A 16,934-nucleotide genomic window follows, 5' to 3' on the forward strand; every position below is an offset into this window, starting at 1 on the left:
ATTGTCGTCGTCTTGACAGACAAACCTCTAAGACAAGTCTTGCTCAAGCCCAAGGTTTCCAATCGGTTGATGAAGTGGGCTATCGAACTCAGCGAGTACGACCTCTAGTACAAGCCACATACTACCATTAAGGCCCAAGCCTTAGCAGATTTTATCACCGAGTGCACATTTAGCCTCGAAGCCCCTAGACCGGTTGAGCCCAAGACCCCCAATTCGGGTGAACCCGGAGCTCCCAAGCCAATAGAGTCTGAACCACGTGAATACCCTTTTTAATTATTTTCAGTAAATACCCTTATTAATATAAAATATTGTTAATTTTCAATATTTTTAATTATTTTTAGTATTTTAATTATGCTTAGTTTTTTATACTTTTTTGAATTTTTAATTAATTATTGAAATTTAAAACTATCAATTAATATTTTTTATTAGAGTTTATTAAGGTCTCAACTCATAAGTTATCTAATAATATTATTAAAAGTATCAATTAACATTTTTATATTTAAATTTCTTATTTTTATTAGTGTTTATTAAGTTAGTTTTTTAAGTGGAATTGAAACACATTTTTAATATTTACTAAGTTTTGTTAACCTCAACTTATTTATATTATTTGATTTATATCATGATTTACAAAACCGGACCAGACCGAAAAAACTGGAAACCGATCAGGTGACCAGTTCTGTTTTACCCCAAAACTGTTAGTTCGCCAAAAATCGTTGATTTGGTCAGCAAACCGTTGACCCGTGCGGTCAAACCGTTTGAATCGTCTAACAGTTTTGGTTGTTTTTTATTTTTTTAATTTTTTTTGTCAGAACAAGCATTCGTTCGTTTCGAATGGTCTTTCCATTCAACCTGAGAACCAAGCCTTTGACCGGTTCATTGTCCGGTTTAGTTTTAAAAATCTTGATTTATATTATTGCCAAGGTTCAAGGTATCAATACACCTATGTGTATCAATAGAGGCATATCGATACTTAGATACAAGCGAAAATAGCTTTTTTGGTTTTTTTTTCAAATTTTGGTTTTTGGGAAGATATTTTAACATATTTTTTTATTAAAAAAGAGTGGGGTCCCGAAACACCTGTAAACAGGCATTTCGAACAGGTGTTTCGGACCCCAAAATGATCGGGCATATCATTTCGATACTTTGAACCTTGATTATTACTATTCTCTCTCTCTCTCTGTCTCTCTCTCTCTCTAAAATGTCTAAATGTCTTTTTTTAAATATAATAATAATATGCATTAAAATAAGAGACCTTGGAAAACCCAAAGGTATAATATGCTACTTTATTAATTTAATCAAAATAAACAATGATTACTGTTTTATATTTTTAAAACAAAAGAAAATAAGAAAAAATGTAAAAAATGGAGAAAATATGGGAATATTCTATTAAGGGGTAGGGGGGTCCTTCACATCATCACATGTACCTCCTCCTTTGAGTCTTGATATTATCCTTTATCAAGTGCAAGAAACTAGCTAAAGGTGTGAGATCATGGTTTTCAAAACCAAATCGGACCGGGGTGGTCGGTTCCATTTTTTCCCAAAATCAGATTTTTGCCAAAAAATGATGATTTGGTCAGTAAACCGCTGACTTAGGCAGTTGAGCCGTTTGAACTGTTCAATGGTTTTGACCAATTTTTATTTTTTTTAATTTTTTGTCAGAGCGGGCTGGTTGTCTGGTTCGAATTGTTAGACTATTTGACCTTGGAGCTGGACCCCTGACCGGTTTGTTGTCTGAGTCAATTTTAAAAACCTTACAATGCTCACCCCAATTTCAGAGTACATCACAGTCGTGTATTAAGAAGATGTTTCCATGAACGATAACATTAAATATAAAAGATATTCTCAATATATGACTACGATGTATTGTATACTGTAAGGTTGGTGTGAGTCACACTCAGTGAGGAAATCTGAATTCCATGGAATCTTGCAAATTTCAACAATTCACAGCCACTGAGCGGTAGCTCAAGTTTCTAACTTTCTACTTCTAATCTGATAGTCTAGGCTATAAATTACGGACACCATGCATCCTTTTTTACATTATCATAAGTGAGCCGGGCGAATGGGCGGATCCAAGAAGCATAATGACCAGAGTTCGGGTTCGGGGGTTGCCTGTGTTGGCCGTTCTGCCTCTGATTAACAATGTTTTAAAAATCGATCTAGAATTAAAACCGTTTTAGTCTAATGGTTTGAACAGTCTAATTCAAACGAAAAAAAAAAAGGAGTCAAATGAATTGACGATTCAACCACCTAGATCAACGAGCTCAAATCACCTGCCCATTAGCTCAACGGACTATTGACGAATTCAACGGCGACCTTCGTCGCTTGTCACTTAAGCTAAATAGGTGCATCTAGCGTGTGGTTGCGTCGCATTTATTTATAGAGATTATATAAATTAACAACGGGCTGGTAAATGGTCTCCATCCACCCACACACATATGAGACACCATTTGTCAATTGTCTAACCCCCAAGGCAACGTGGGTTGGGATGAAATGGTAGGAATTACTAGTAGTACTCGCTGTCAAGCACTCAAGAGGTAAGACCGAATCTTGAGTTGTATACAATAGCCCGAATAAATAACCCTTTCAAAGAATATCAATTAGGGTTTTCAGTGGACCCTCCAAATTGCAAATTTCGCCATGTTGGACCACATTTTTTTTTACGCCGATTTGGGTGTTGCACATGTTGAAAAAAATAAAGTAAACCGCCCTTAAAAGAAGAATGCTCATACCCATAGCCATAATTGTTTTGCTCTCTAAAGATCTGTGCTCATTCCTAGCGTTGAATTAAGGGATAAGTTTAAGGGGTAATAGCATAGAAGGGTAACTTTTGGAATTTAATATTAATAAAATTAATATATTTAAAAAAAATTAAAATATATTAACTTTTTTAAAATAATATCAATAAAGAACAAAATTAGTGTTTATCTTTTTCTTCTTGTCATTTATTCATCAGAGCCACCATCCGTCGCCGTACGCTGCCGCCCGTCGCCACATCCGCCTCTGAAAATGTTGCCGGAGGTGGCAACGATGGCTTTGATGATTATTTCTCTGCCCGCCGCCACCGCCACCTCTGTCTCCACCCATCTCCGGCAATGTTGTTGAAGGTGGAGGCGGAGGTGTCGGCGTTAGACAGAGAAATCACCAGCGTCGCCACCGCCACCTCCGACAACGTTGCCGGAGGCGGAGGCGGCAGCAGACGGTGGTGGCGGGCAGTGGCAGACGGTGAACAAATAGCAAGAAAAAGATGATAATAATATTTTTATCCTTTATTAATATTATTTTTAAAAAATTAATCTATTTTTGAAATTTGTTTACATATATTACTTTTCTTGATATTAAACCCAAAAATTGCCCTTATATGCTATGCTAAAAACCCTAATCGAAATGTGTAAACTGGTCAAAGTTCAAGTAAGGTTAATGCAGTTGTGAAAAAGCTAGTGAAAGTTCCAAGTAATTGCACTTACTACCTACTTCAGTCGCAACAGTTATATAAATGGAGCTTACCTACTTCATTGGCTCGCTGGCGTCTTGCGCTACAAGTTGGTATTAATTTTTTTTTCTCTACACAATAAAAAAAAAAAATGTAACAGTCCAAATCTTGGTCATGTATGTATAAAATCAAGAGAAGGAGAGAACGCGAGAGAGATCCGCTAGTCCATCAAAACTTGTGTTGTGTCACAGGTTACAACGCCATGACAACTCCTGTTACTGTTCGTCACATCTCTAGATGCTCCGTCAAACCAGCGCATCTTCCCGATGAATCAAGCCATCCTTACTACTTGAACCCATGGGATCTCGCCATGCTCACCGTGCACTACATCCAAAAGGGTCTTCTCTTCGCCAAACCTCCACCTTCCGACAACCAAGACTATTCCAGCATCGATGCTATCATTAATCGCCTCAAACATTCTCTCTCTCGCACACTGGTTCATTTCTTCCCCCTTGCCGGTCGCTTCGTAACAGTACAGAAACGAGATAACCCTCCTCCTTACACAGTTTTCGTTGACTGCATAGATTCTCCCGGAGCCGAATTTATACACGCAGTTGCAGATGTGACGGTAGCCGATGTCCTCTCCCCAATCGACGTACCCCATTTTGTCCAGTCCTTCTTTACCCATGATGGAGCTGTCAACCACGATGGCCACACTATGCCTCTGCTTGCTGTGCAGGTGACGGAGTTACTAGATGGTGTGTTCGTAGGTTGTTCCTTCAACCACACCATTGGTGATGGTACCTCTTTCTGGCATTTCTTTAACACCTGGGCCGAGCTCACCAGGGACCAAGGAAAGGACTATATCTCACGCCCGCCCGTACTGAAGCGCTGGTTCCCCGACGGCCATGGTCCCATCATCAACCTGCCTTTCACTCACCACAGCGAATTCATTGACAGATACAGACCACCCCCACTGAGAGAGAGGATATTCCACTTCTCACCACAATCCTTGGCAAGACTGAAAGCAAGGGCAAATGCAGAAAGCAAGACTGCCGTCATCTCCACGTTCCAGTCTTTGTGTGCACTGGTTTGGAGGTCCGTGACGCGGGTGCGTAATCTACCTTCTAACCAAAAAACCAGCTGCAGGATGGCTATCAACAACAGAACGAGATTAAACCCGCCAATATCGCCAGACTACTTCGGCAATTGCATTCAGACAGTGAGCGGAACCACCACAGCAGGTGAACTACTAAGCCATGGTCTTGGGTGGGCAGCTTGGATGTTGCATCAGGCTGTGGTCAGTCACACGGACAGTGTGGTGCGCAGCTGGTTGGAGACATGGATGAAGGCCCCTTCACTCTACCAGATCGGACGATTCTTTGATCCATACAGCGTGATGATTGGAAGCTCGCCTAGATTTGACATGTATGGAGGGAATGATTTTGGGTGGGGACAAGGAGTAGCAATTCGAAGTGGGTTTGCTAACAAGTTCGACGGAAAGGTATCGTCATTCCCAGGAAAAGAAGGGGGAGGGAGCGTGGATTTGGAGGTGTGCCTTTCACCTGAGAAAATGAGCGCACTGGAGTCGGATGAGGAGTTTATGGAAGCAGTCTCCCTGGACAAACACCACTAAATGTTGTTTTCATCACCCACATGTAACTGCCACGACCACGACCGGCGATTACAGATTTCTTAACGCAACTTGTCTGGAAATAAAGATGCAGAGAATACGAGTTTTTAACGCTGCATCCAATGTTTATGAGATTGAGAGCCACACCCCAGAATTCTTAGTTCTGTCCAGCAGATCCAAATTCCTTTATGCATAAGAAACTCCAGATCTCCCTCTCACTAAAACTCTACCCACCCCTGTTAGATTTTAATCTCATAAGAGATTATAAATCCAATGACTTTTTTTATTACAAGTTTTGAATTTGTCACACATTGAAAAACTATAAGCTTTATTTTCAATATTTTAATAGAAACCGATTTATGGGAGTTTGATACCGCGCAACGCACACGACGTACATGTGTGCGGTGCAATGAGAGGCTTTAAAGGCACACTTCGGGCACACCAGCCTCACTCGTGAATGACGGCTTTAATTTTAATGCGATGCTATCAACGATCACGATTTGGTCGAATATGATCAAGAGGCACAGTTCAAAATTAACAGTCATTATCTCAGATGTTGAATCATATATTAATCAGGAAACATTACCGTTTGTACTTCATGTTTCCAGAGCTCATTGTTGCTATTCTTCATCCGCTATAGACGTGATAGCAAAATCACGTTTCAGAAGGTAAATCTGATCTACTCTTCAATAGCTCTCCGCCTCTCCCCTAAACAACCATGGGGAGCAATCCCAACACAGAAATAAGCTACTGTCTAGTCATCAAGCTCTATGCTTATGCACAAGACCACCATCCACTTCATCGTCCGGCCACTGCACCCAACTTATACATCCAGGCTTTAATTTTGGAGATTATGCCAATTAGCTCGCCTCAGTCTCACCCCCACATCAGCCTCTTGCTCACGTTGGATTAATCCAGCATTCTGCAAATTTACATTTGGTGTCTCTCGAACAATCTCAGCCTCGCTGCCATTCTCTGCTGTATCCTCCCTAAAATTATGCAGCCTTCGGCCAATTAGATAGCGATCATCCCTAATGGAATTGTGAAGGTTGGTGAACCAAACATGAAATCTTTTAGCACAGAAATACAACAAGCTGAAACTGAGGCAACCCAACCAGGCAAACCGGTAGACAGTTGAGTTTACTATTAACGGATAGCCAAGCACAGGGAAGACCCCTTTTGCAAATACATAAGGAACACACAACGCTGTCAGCAACTTCATCATAATTGGGGTCACAATCTCCCGCAGAACCCAAAGCCCTCTCATGCGGAAGAAGCCATCATCTCTCACCCTTTCAAACTTTATTCGCCAGCTCTCATCCACTAGAGGTGTCATGTGATCCAGCATAACCTGTATCCATAACAAAATAAATCATTTTTTCATTGTTAGCTTATAAGAATGCACCAACGTACTTCATTTGTTTCTGCCCTCTATAGTCAACTTTGTTTCCATAATCTACCCATGTGAGCATTCAGAGAGTAAGGTAAAGCTAGATTTTGTTTTCGAGCTTTCTGAATTGCGCATTGTGCCCAAAAAAAAAAGAAAGAAAAAGGGAACAGTTCTTATAATGGTCAGGTCAAGGCCTAGGGCCCTAGGCTGGTCAACCCCATGGATGGTGTACTGTTTTCTGGATACCTGCAGTAAGACAAAAGCAAACAACCATGCATCTGCAGCATACTGTGTATCTACATTGTCATCATGGTTCAAAATTCAAAGTATCGACACAGTTGGTATTGAGGCATTCAAAGCATTGATACAGTATGCTTCCAACATTTTCACTGAACAGCCATAATTCCACCATCACTCACTACACCTACTACCGTCATTTGATCTGTCAGATGTCCCTAATTCCTTATATATAGTTTATCGGCAACCTCAAAAACCAATACGTATTAATACTTTGAACCATGGTCATACATTTTATCATCATCCAAATTATAATCATCAATTAATTTCAATCGAGCCACAAGATCTTTGGGTAGATGTCTATTGTGGCTACATTACATAGCCACCCTGCACTGTATATAAGCCCTTTGTGTGCACCAGACAGTCTAAGCACCAGTTCTGGTTGGCATAGACTTAGAAGCATATAGAACACTTACCAATCTGGTCCAGATCTTAAGAAAGATGAGTCCAAGTGCCCAGTCCTGATACAAGAGGAAAACCGGGCTTTCATCCACAGGAACCCGCATTGGTACAATCACCAAAAGTTCAAATAGAAGACCAATCAAGACCGGAATGATGAATATCTGGAGCACAACAATAAACATTAAAGATATAATGAAAAGAGAAAATGTTTGAACCACATATTATCTCTCAGTGAGATGGCTTACCCATATTGACAACAGAGCACAGCTTTTCAGGATAATTCCACACCATTTCCCAATTAGGTTTAAAAGGACACCTGCTCTCCGTGTTTGAACATGCTCAATAGAATACCTGGCTCCAGCTACAAGAGTCCATATGGCATAGCTTCCAATGACGAATGCATATAAATCTAAGGAAAGAAGTAGTCAGAAATTTCAATCTACAAGCATAAATGGTGCAGATCAAAAACAAGAATCTATAACCAGATTACCATTGCACTTAATGCCATGAGTTATCGGGAGAAGAGGAACAGCATTAAAAATTGCACGTCCAAGTGAAACGGGCACAATAATCAAGGCCGAGTTGAAGAGAAGCAGTGTCATCCATGCCAGAACCAACAACAGCACGATCCGAAGTACAAAATTGTACCTGCCAAGAGTTCACATTTTGTAAGTTCCCAAGGGTAAAACATGAACCCCCCAGACCAAACTAACCAAGAAAAAGACATCAATACCCTACATGAATAGAAGACATTGCTGAATATTCAGGAATATTATTATAATGCAATATGTAAAATGTACCTGAACAACAAAAAAACTGTAAAATCTAAAATGTACACCAACACTAACGTCACTCACTAAACCATGAAAGTTCTCTAACCCTTCTGACCTTCCTTTAGATTGATTAGGTGGATTATGATCTTGAGTCAGAATACTAGATAGCGCTCTCTTTTTGTTCATTTCGAGATAGCAGTTCGAAAGTCAATACTCTGAAACATTTCATCAATGTTTTGCACCAACCCCAAATCTCCACAAGCTGCTCTCCTACATAACCTACTATTGTCATATATTTCCAGTTCTCCAAATACCTGACAGACTACTATCTAAGTCATAATTACAATCTGACTAAGCCATAAAAGTTATGTAGTTAAACAATGTTTTAAAATCCAAGATGGAAAAAAAAGTGCAAAGGACTTTTTGCACCCAAGGTGCAAGACACAAGGCAAGGTGTGCGCCTTTTTGAAGCAAGGCGGAAAACTTTTAAAGATTTCAAAAAAGAAATGCAAAATAAATCAAAAAAAATAAAAAGTGCAAACTTTAATTTTAAACTATATATTTTAAAAAGCCTATTAGCTCAAATTAAAATGCATAAACATAACGCATAAAACATATTCAAAGTGAAGATGCAAAAATAAAAGCAAAACATAACACAAATATATTCAAGCACTCAACAATTCAAGCATATGAAACTTTCAATCTATACATAAAAAAAAAAAACATTTCGTAATTTTAATTATAGTTCTTTATCTTTTAAAAACATCTTTTATTAAGAAGAATGAATGAGCATTAGCAAAAAGGGGGTTCTTAGAGCTTCAGTGAGTGAAACACCATGCTTCAAAAAGTGTAAAAGGAGCAAAATTTAATTGAGGCACCCACATGAGGCTCAAGGCACACCAGGTGCATGGTGACCAAGTGGTGCAACCCTTCATTTGTGCACCAACCTTCAGCAACTAAAAATATTTAAAAGGATGAGAATGGACCATAGAAGTATAATATTCTCTTGAAGTAATTTCTTTTTTTGAGAAAATTTAACCAGAATTCATTAAGAGAAAGAGAGGGAACATGGGGAGATATACAAAGCAGGGGAAGATCCCCTACAAGTTACAAAGGAGGAAGCTTGTCACTATACAAATGGCTCCAAGTACACACCAAACTTAGCTAGGCCATCTGAAGTATGATTGTGTTCCCTAGGAATCCAAACTAAGTTAACATTCAGACAATCCAAAGAATCCCAAGTTTCAGTCAAATAATGATTCGATCTCCAAGGACCCCCCCCACTTTGTCTCTTAACCATTTTATCGTATTTGCTGCAGTGATTTAAAAGATGTGCCTAGGCACACAGGCAAGGCACATTTCATGGTATGCGCCTCGCCTAGGTCCTAGGCGCAGCCCTTTCAAAAGGCACGCCTGGTGCACCTAGGCATGCGCCTGATGCTTGAAAAGGACCCCCAATTTGGTAATGTTGTTCATTCATTCATCCTAATAAAATGTATTCTTCAAAAGCAATTAAAACTATAACATCATTATTTTTTTGTGTGAAAACTAAGAATTTAAGACCTAACGTAGACTTGTTTGGACTTGCCTCAAGGGGCGTGGCACAAAGGCGGCTCGTAGAATCAGGAATGTAATATGCTTGAAAATGTTTTATATGTTTGATTTTATTTTTAAATTCTCATTTGAATATGCTTTACATCTTATGTTTATGTATTTTAATTTTAGATAATAGGTTTTTTAAAACATTATTTTAAAATTTAACTTTATATTTTTTAGTAATGTTATGTTTAATTTTTTTTTGAATTTTTTGGCTTTTCTTTTGAATTTTCTCATTTTTTTATTTTTTTAGCATTTTTTTGTATTTTTGCGCCTTGCTTCAAAAAGGCGCGTGCCTCACCTTGTGCCTTGCGCCTAGGCGCAAATTGACCCCTGCGCCTTGCACTTTTAAAACACTGATTTGCTGAATCACCTGCAATGATCAAGTTCTGAATTCCCAACTTTTTTAATATCCTGATTCCAGTGAAAGCAGCCATCACTTCAGCCTTTGTGGAGTCAACCAAGCCAATTGGACCACTAAAAGTCCAGCATATATTGCCCCTTCGGTCCCTTACTGTACCTCAAATACCAGCAAGACCGGGGTGGTGGCACAGTTGTCTCTTGAAGTAATTTCAAATTTTCGCTGTCTAATCAACCATGAAATTGTAGGTACTATGTACAGCCTTAGAGACAAAATACTTACTCAGAATCAACCTGCTCATCACCATCATATTCTTCACCAATATTGGAGTTTGCTGGCATATGTATACCTCTAATTGCATCTCCAGGACCCATTAGTGCTACCAGGGGTCGATCTTGCTGTGCAACTCCACCTTGTTGTATATCACGTAGTCTGTCCTGCCTTATCAGCCCATTATTTCCATTTTCCAGGCCACCATTATCCTCAGGTCTGGGCAACAAAAAGTCAGTTAATCCTAGTGCCCAACCAACCAGTTTAAACCACTGGCGGAAAAGTGCTTTAATTGTTGCTCGCAACCGAAAATGCTCAGTAGCAAATGGTATGCAGATTTGAAAGAGAAGCATGTCTGCAGGAATCTCGGTAAATGGGTCAGATATACTGCAAGATACAAATACTTCCAATATCAGAAAAAGATTAAGCAACTGAATAAGAGAACAGAAAGTGCCACAAAATATGGGTCCAACTTACGAAATATCCAGCGGGAAGATATTGGGTTCCAATCGCATTGCAAGTTTGACAGGTAAAAAAACCAGCATCACAATCAAGCTCCCATAAACAGCCACAGACAATAGAACTCGACGAGCATGCTTGTGCACAGGGTCATCAATTAGGTCACGAAATGGATTGTAGTTTGGATCAGCAGGGTCCCTAAGAAAGTATAGAACTCCATTGCGCAAGACCTATTACAAGCAGGATGCTAAATTGTTGATTAGATCATAAGAAAGGAGACAAGATCACCAACATTACAAAAATAATGACATAAGCATGACCAGAAGTTAGAGGATTATATTTATACCCCTCGGAGAAGGCTGACAAAAATGCTTATTTGGAGCATATATATGATTCCTACAACCCAATGTAACAAAGAGCTTGCTAGGGGAGAGATTGAAAAGAACTCAACCCTCCGGGAAATTGTTTTTCCAAGCATCCTTAAGGTACAAACATCAAGCCACCACCCACACATAAGAGGGAAAACCCCAAGTTCAATCACCAAAAGGAAAGCAACCTTAACCATAGTCATTAAATGTCTCATTGCTGCCAAAAATTGTCTGACAAGAGATGGAATTGCTTCTGCCATGGACGTGATACCATAAAACCTCCCCATAGTCAAAGGCTCACCCCTGGTATAGCGAATCAAAGCAACGATTCCAAGGTAGAAGAAGACCAGAGAGAATATAAACAAGTACCCAATGGCAAGAGTAGTAACATCAGAGAGGCATGACATTCCAACAGTAACCCCTTTGAAGAGATCAGCTGAAACTGGTTTGCTAAGACTGTTTGAGGCTTCATCTATAGTAGCCATGCTCGCATTCAATGATTCTGCAACCACTTCCACAACATGACCAAGCAGACCATCCTTGTAACTTTCAGATGACAAATTTGTAACAGCAGTTACTGCATTATTCAATGTAATATTTGCCAACGAGAGGGCTGACTCTGTAAGTGGCATGCCAGTTGACAACACTGGGCTTGTAGCTGAAGAAAAAAGCCGAGATGTGTAATGGAGGACAATCCTGCCTAGCGAAAATGGCACAAATATTACAACACCAAGGAATATCATATTGCTTACTAGAACCTGTATAGAGAAAAAACAATTAGGAATATTCATATAATAAAGCTTCCTGAACGATGGAAAAAAAACATAAGCTAGCATACCCACATGGTGTAATTCAAGTATTCAACAGGCACAAAACAATTACTTGTTTTTCAAGTTCCAGCTAAACCATAAATACAACATTGTAAATCACTAGTGGCAAAAAGTAGAAAGACATAGCTTTGTAAGGAACATTTCACCTCTCTAATCTAATAAAACTTCCTGTGGAAGATCCAGAAAAAAATTAGAAAAAGCATGGAAAATTCCTTCTTTTTCTCTTATTCCTCCTTGAAAGCTCACAATATATAGACATGTATACAATAATCTCCTATAATGTTATTAGAAGACCATCCAAAATGGTAGGAACAATCAGAATGGAATCTGCAACCCTCTCTTCAGGTAAGTTCAAAATTTGAACAGAAATACACTATTGTGCACTGAGTAACCATGAAAGTTTTCTGGTAGATAAAAGGGTGAAAAGATCACCCCCCACCCCTTTCTATTTGTATAATTCTGAAACATAAAAAACCTGGTTTCTAAGTGTATAAATTCCACCCATCCTTCAAAAAAGTGGGTAATCTTAGACTCAAACCCACATTCTAGCACGTATCAGCCTCAGATTTTGCCATTTAAAGATCAGAACCCATATTTTGACTCCCACTAACTCGCCCCCCCCCCCCGTGCCCCCCTTGTGACTCTATTAACTGAGTTCAAAATTGTAACTCATACTTTGCAACTACACATATGTTAAATCAATCCCCCCCTCAAGTGCACAAGGAGAAAGAAATTGGACCATTGGGGGAGGAGGGGATTATGTCAAAAATGCTCCATCTATTACCTCCCATAATGTTATGTCAAAAATGCTCCATCTATTACCTCCCATAATGTCCTAATTATTGCATAAGTGAAGAAAATAAAGGATATAGTGGTCTTTTCTTCTTCTTCTTCTTCTTCTTCTTTTTTTGGAGGGGGGGTTTGGTAGGCAAAGTTAATAGAAACAGAGCAAGGTGCTGGTTGGTAAGGTCTCCTGCTGGTCGTAGCGGAGACTTGGAAGCGAATCCTGCCTGCACCTGGATTGGGGGATCAGCTACCCCCTGTTGTGTAGCCCTTTAGAAGATATCAAAAAAAAAGTTAATAGAAACAGAGGGGAAGAATTGCTTATGTAGAAATCATGCACATATTGTTCTCAACAAGTTTTACTTTTTTGATGTAAGGCTTTCAATTTACATAAACATAGATATCATCCAAATAATTTGTTCTAACCATCTTTAAACCCATTATATCTTCCTTTATGAAATATTTCCAAAAATATATATAATTTAACCATTGCTTCAATATTTTAAACTCTTATTAACAATTTAATAGTTAAAAAAATATAGATATGCAAATCATAACTTTTATATTGAAGGTAATATAATAAAGTAATATTTATGACTAAAATATCAACAGCCAATACTATACAACAATTTTCCAAGACAGAATAGGAAACAATAATAGAGAATATTTCGGTGCAAGTTGCTAATTGGGTTAAGACAATGGATACTTTTGCAAATTTCTCGACTATTGAAATGATTAGATGTTGGAATGGTGGCTCAAGCTCCTCTGGTAAGAAACAAAATACTCATCGATTGAGACTCCACCATCACAATGTATGGTCAAAATGAATTTTGACAGATGCAGTTTAGGCAACACTGGACAGTCTGGAAATAGGGGTATCTTTAGAGATAGTCAAGGCCATTTCCTCTACTTATATTTGGGAACAATGGGAAATTGGAACTTGACAAGTGCCAAATTTATGGTTGTTCTTCATGGTATCAAACTTGACAGGAGCCAAATTTATGGTTGTCCTTCATGGTATCAAATTGTCTAAACCACTAAATTTTGACAACATGGTGATTGGTGATACCAAGATGGTATTGGGTTGGTTGGATTGAAGTAAAAAAACGGACCTTAAAAATACAAGAACACAGATTATAAGAGAATTGATAATTAATTTCAGTTGGGTAAAGAGGTGTGCTAGCAGCCTAGCCAATGCTCTGCTAGGCCAGAAATCCAAAGAAGCCAGCCAGCTAATTAATGCACATGATTTTGACAAAGGCAACTTGGAGTATCAGGATTGAGGTGACTCTACTTTCAAGTTTCTAAACATATCATGTAATTCTTGTACATTACCAATGTAAAATTCTGTTTTTAAGCAATAAACATTCAGTTACTGATAAAAAAGACACTATATAATCATTTTTTTTATTTCTTCTGAAGAGCTACACAATGGGAGATAGCCCATCCCAAGCCTCCGCTACGACCAGCAGGAGACCTTACCGACCAGCTGGTTAGCACCTTGCACTATATAATCAGTTTTAAACCCTTAAGTTTATTCTAAGTAGTGGAAGAGGCCATCTTGAAATGGTATAATCATTTTAGAAGCATCTCACTTTATAATGATCTAATCATTTAAAAGGAAATGACTTATAATTTTTAAAAATATTAGCAAATATTTCATAAATTGATATTTGATACTTAAAATGTTATAAAATTTTTACGAAAATATACAAATTTTTTATATCTCCAAATTATTTCTTATTTTTAAGTGGTGGACACTTCCATTGAAATTGACATTTTAAACCTTGATTGCTGCTGTACTCTTCCAGAGCCCAGATGTAGAAGAAAACAAATTAAAAATCCCATTAAGTTAAAGATCAATTAAAAGCTACTGACACAGAAACACCGGTGTATCAGAAAAATAAGGATCTAGAATAAAGCAGAAAAGGTAGACTCACAGTAAATGCATTTTCAACCAAATGAAAAACAGGCCCTTGCATGCCAACAAGCTCATCGAAAGGTACATCTTCTGCGCCATCAGCATCATCAAGACCATCAAACATTTGTTCAACATGTGCTTCAAGGCGTGCAGCCTGCATCTCCAACCGAGCAGCAACATTTTCTGCATTCCTTCTAATTATTTGACCAGCACCAACAATACCTTGTACTCCAACATCTTCTCTTGCAGCACGCACACCATTTCTTTCACCTTCATCTTCTCTTTCAGCCTCCTGCCTCCCAAGCTCTCGCAGATGTCTAAAGTAATCCCTCAAAGAAGTAGCTCCCAGAAAAATAAAAACAATGCTAGCAGAAAGTAGAAACCCATGGAGACAGTCAGTAAGGATAGCTGTTGTGGACATATGACTCAGGAATAATCTCTGAGCTTCACCAAGACTCCTCACAAAAGCCAGTCTCCAAATCCAATATGTAATGAAGGGTATTATGAGGAGCCAAACAGATAGCACAAATGCAAGGCGCAAGAAGAACTGAAGAACATGGCAGGCCTTCATTGCCATCCCAACTATAAATTCCTGGACAGGAAGCCTTGCTGGAGCATTTTCAGCATAAACAGGAGAGAAAGAAAATGCATGTTTGCATACCTGTCATGTATCAAAAGCAAAAAGTGATCCCTTACTATTCAAAATTCAACGTTATTGATAAAAACTGCAAAATAAGATCCAAACACACACAACTAGACAGCTCTACCAAGAATGTTCCGAAATAACGTCTACTTGCCGTCTTAAAAATATTACATTGAGCCCGTATTTCCATTTTGACTTGATCTTTGTGATCCCTTACTAAGGAGACAAAAAACAAATTCCAAACACCTAAAATTGTTATCTAAATGAAGAGTTGAATTTATCTAAGTTACCGGAAACCAAGATACGCCGTCACAGAAGGGCAGCCCCAAGTCTAGTAGGCCTTGTGATGGTTTGCAGTCTGTTTATCATTTGAAAAAGGATAATTCCGCCATCCACTTAATTGCCAAAGGTCGTTAATTGTCATCAGAAAGGGAGAGAAACCAAAACTTTTATCCATATCCAGATCACGTCATGAGCATTCCATTTGAAGGAACTATAACAACTCAAACTTCATAACATGAAATTCTTACCCCCCTCCCCCGCCCTCACGTTCATCATCTAACCTCTCAAGAAATTGGAACACTCATAAAAATGCATGTTCAGAAACAATTCAAAAGCGAATACCAAAAAGGGAAAAGAAAATTACAGAGAATAGATCACTCCACCTAACAAATAAAGACCTCGGAAAAACCGACAAATAAAGTAAGCGCCTGAAAAAACAAGAGCGATGAGGCAAAAACATACCTCACACTGGCGAGCGTTGCTGTGATTGAGCCACTGGAGGAGACAATCTTGGTGCACGTATTTGATACTTCCGCTACAAGCACAGGGATATCGAAGAGGGTTCTCGGCATCGCCGGGATTTCGGCAAATCCGACAAACGTCCTCTTCATCGTCCTCTTCGTCGTACTTGCTATGTATGTTGTTCTCGGTTTTCACGGGATTCGAAAGGGAAGAAGACGAACCATCGAAGCTCTCAACCGAGATAATGTTCCTGTCTCTCTCGCTGTCGTGCGAGGTTGATGGTGCGGCTGCAATTTCCATGGCTGCCTAACCACCAAACAACAAATTTAGGGTTTGCCCCCGTTTCTTATTGTCCCCGATCCCCCTCTCTCTCTCTCTCTCTGTCTGCCTTGGACTGTTGCTATGTCTCACCCCGGGAAGACGAGAGTTTTTAGATGAAACAAAGAGCAAGACAGGAAATATAGCCCGTAAACTCGTATAAATAGTAACAATCCATCCCGGCGGCATCTGGACTCCGGATTTGCTAAGAGTTGGCTTAATCGTCTACAGTTCTACACGTAATGCTGGGCAATTTACGATATACACCAATCAAACCGTAAATATGCGTACCGTACGTCAGGGTGCATAGTAATGTTACATTGTGATTGGTCCAGTATCGTCCGGTTTGTGTAGAGGATTCTGGCCTTTCACGTGACAGATGCTTTTTCCTTCTCCGATTAAAACAGAACAGCTACTGGTATGGGGATGCAAACGGATCGGATCGAGTTCAAATCGGATGTATCCGAATCCGATCGACCTGATGATTCAATCGGATCTGGCAAAAGGTCAATTTGAATTCGTGTCTATTAAAGGATGTTGGATATTTAAATTTGATTTGATTCGATTTAATTTCTCTAAAATTTAATGAACTATTAAAACGAAAAAATTTAAACACTTTACATAAAGTGAAACAAAAAATACAAATATTTTTCAATTATTTTTATTATATACTATCTTTATAAAAATTACAAAAAACGCAACACAAAGATATCACA

General features: G+C 38.9%; 2 protein-coding genes across 2 annotated transcripts; one reads left to right on the top strand and one right to left on the bottom strand.

The window, feature by feature from the left end:
* The first annotated feature begins 3,421 nt into the window (after positions 1-3,421).
* Positions 3,422-5,355, top strand: LOC148850293 (putative acetyltransferase At3g50280). Its single transcript, XM_088944496.1, has one exon. The coding sequence runs from the start codon at positions 3,609-3,611 to the stop codon at positions 5,064-5,066; it is 1,458 nt and encodes a 485-aa protein (XP_088800622.1). The 5' UTR covers positions 3,422-3,608; the 3' UTR covers positions 5,067-5,355.
* Positions 5,356-5,590: 235 nt separating this feature from the next.
* LOC148850294 (putative E3 ubiquitin ligase SUD1) lies at positions 5,591-16,453 on the bottom strand. The gene is made up of 9 exons (XM_088944495.1): positions 15,901-16,453; positions 14,533-15,174; positions 10,958-11,737; positions 10,630-10,841; positions 10,165-10,539; positions 7,643-7,800; positions 7,398-7,561; positions 7,167-7,313; positions 5,591-6,414 (listed from the first exon to the last, which is right to left on the bottom strand). Exons 1-9 carry the CDS (start codon positions 16,198-16,200, stop codon positions 5,902-5,904), a joined length of 3,291 nt encoding a protein of 1,096 aa, XP_088800621.1. The 5' UTR covers positions 16,201-16,453; the 3' UTR covers positions 5,591-5,901.
* Between the last annotated feature and the right edge of the window lie 481 nt (positions 16,454-16,934).

The sequence above is a fragment of the Nelumbo lutea genome, chromosome 5 (assembly GCF_056320005.1).
Source record: "Nelumbo lutea isolate HS-2025 chromosome 5, American lotus-T2T, whole genome shotgun sequence".
Classification (NCBI taxonomy): Eukaryota; Viridiplantae; Streptophyta; class Magnoliopsida; order Proteales; family Nelumbonaceae; genus Nelumbo; species Nelumbo lutea.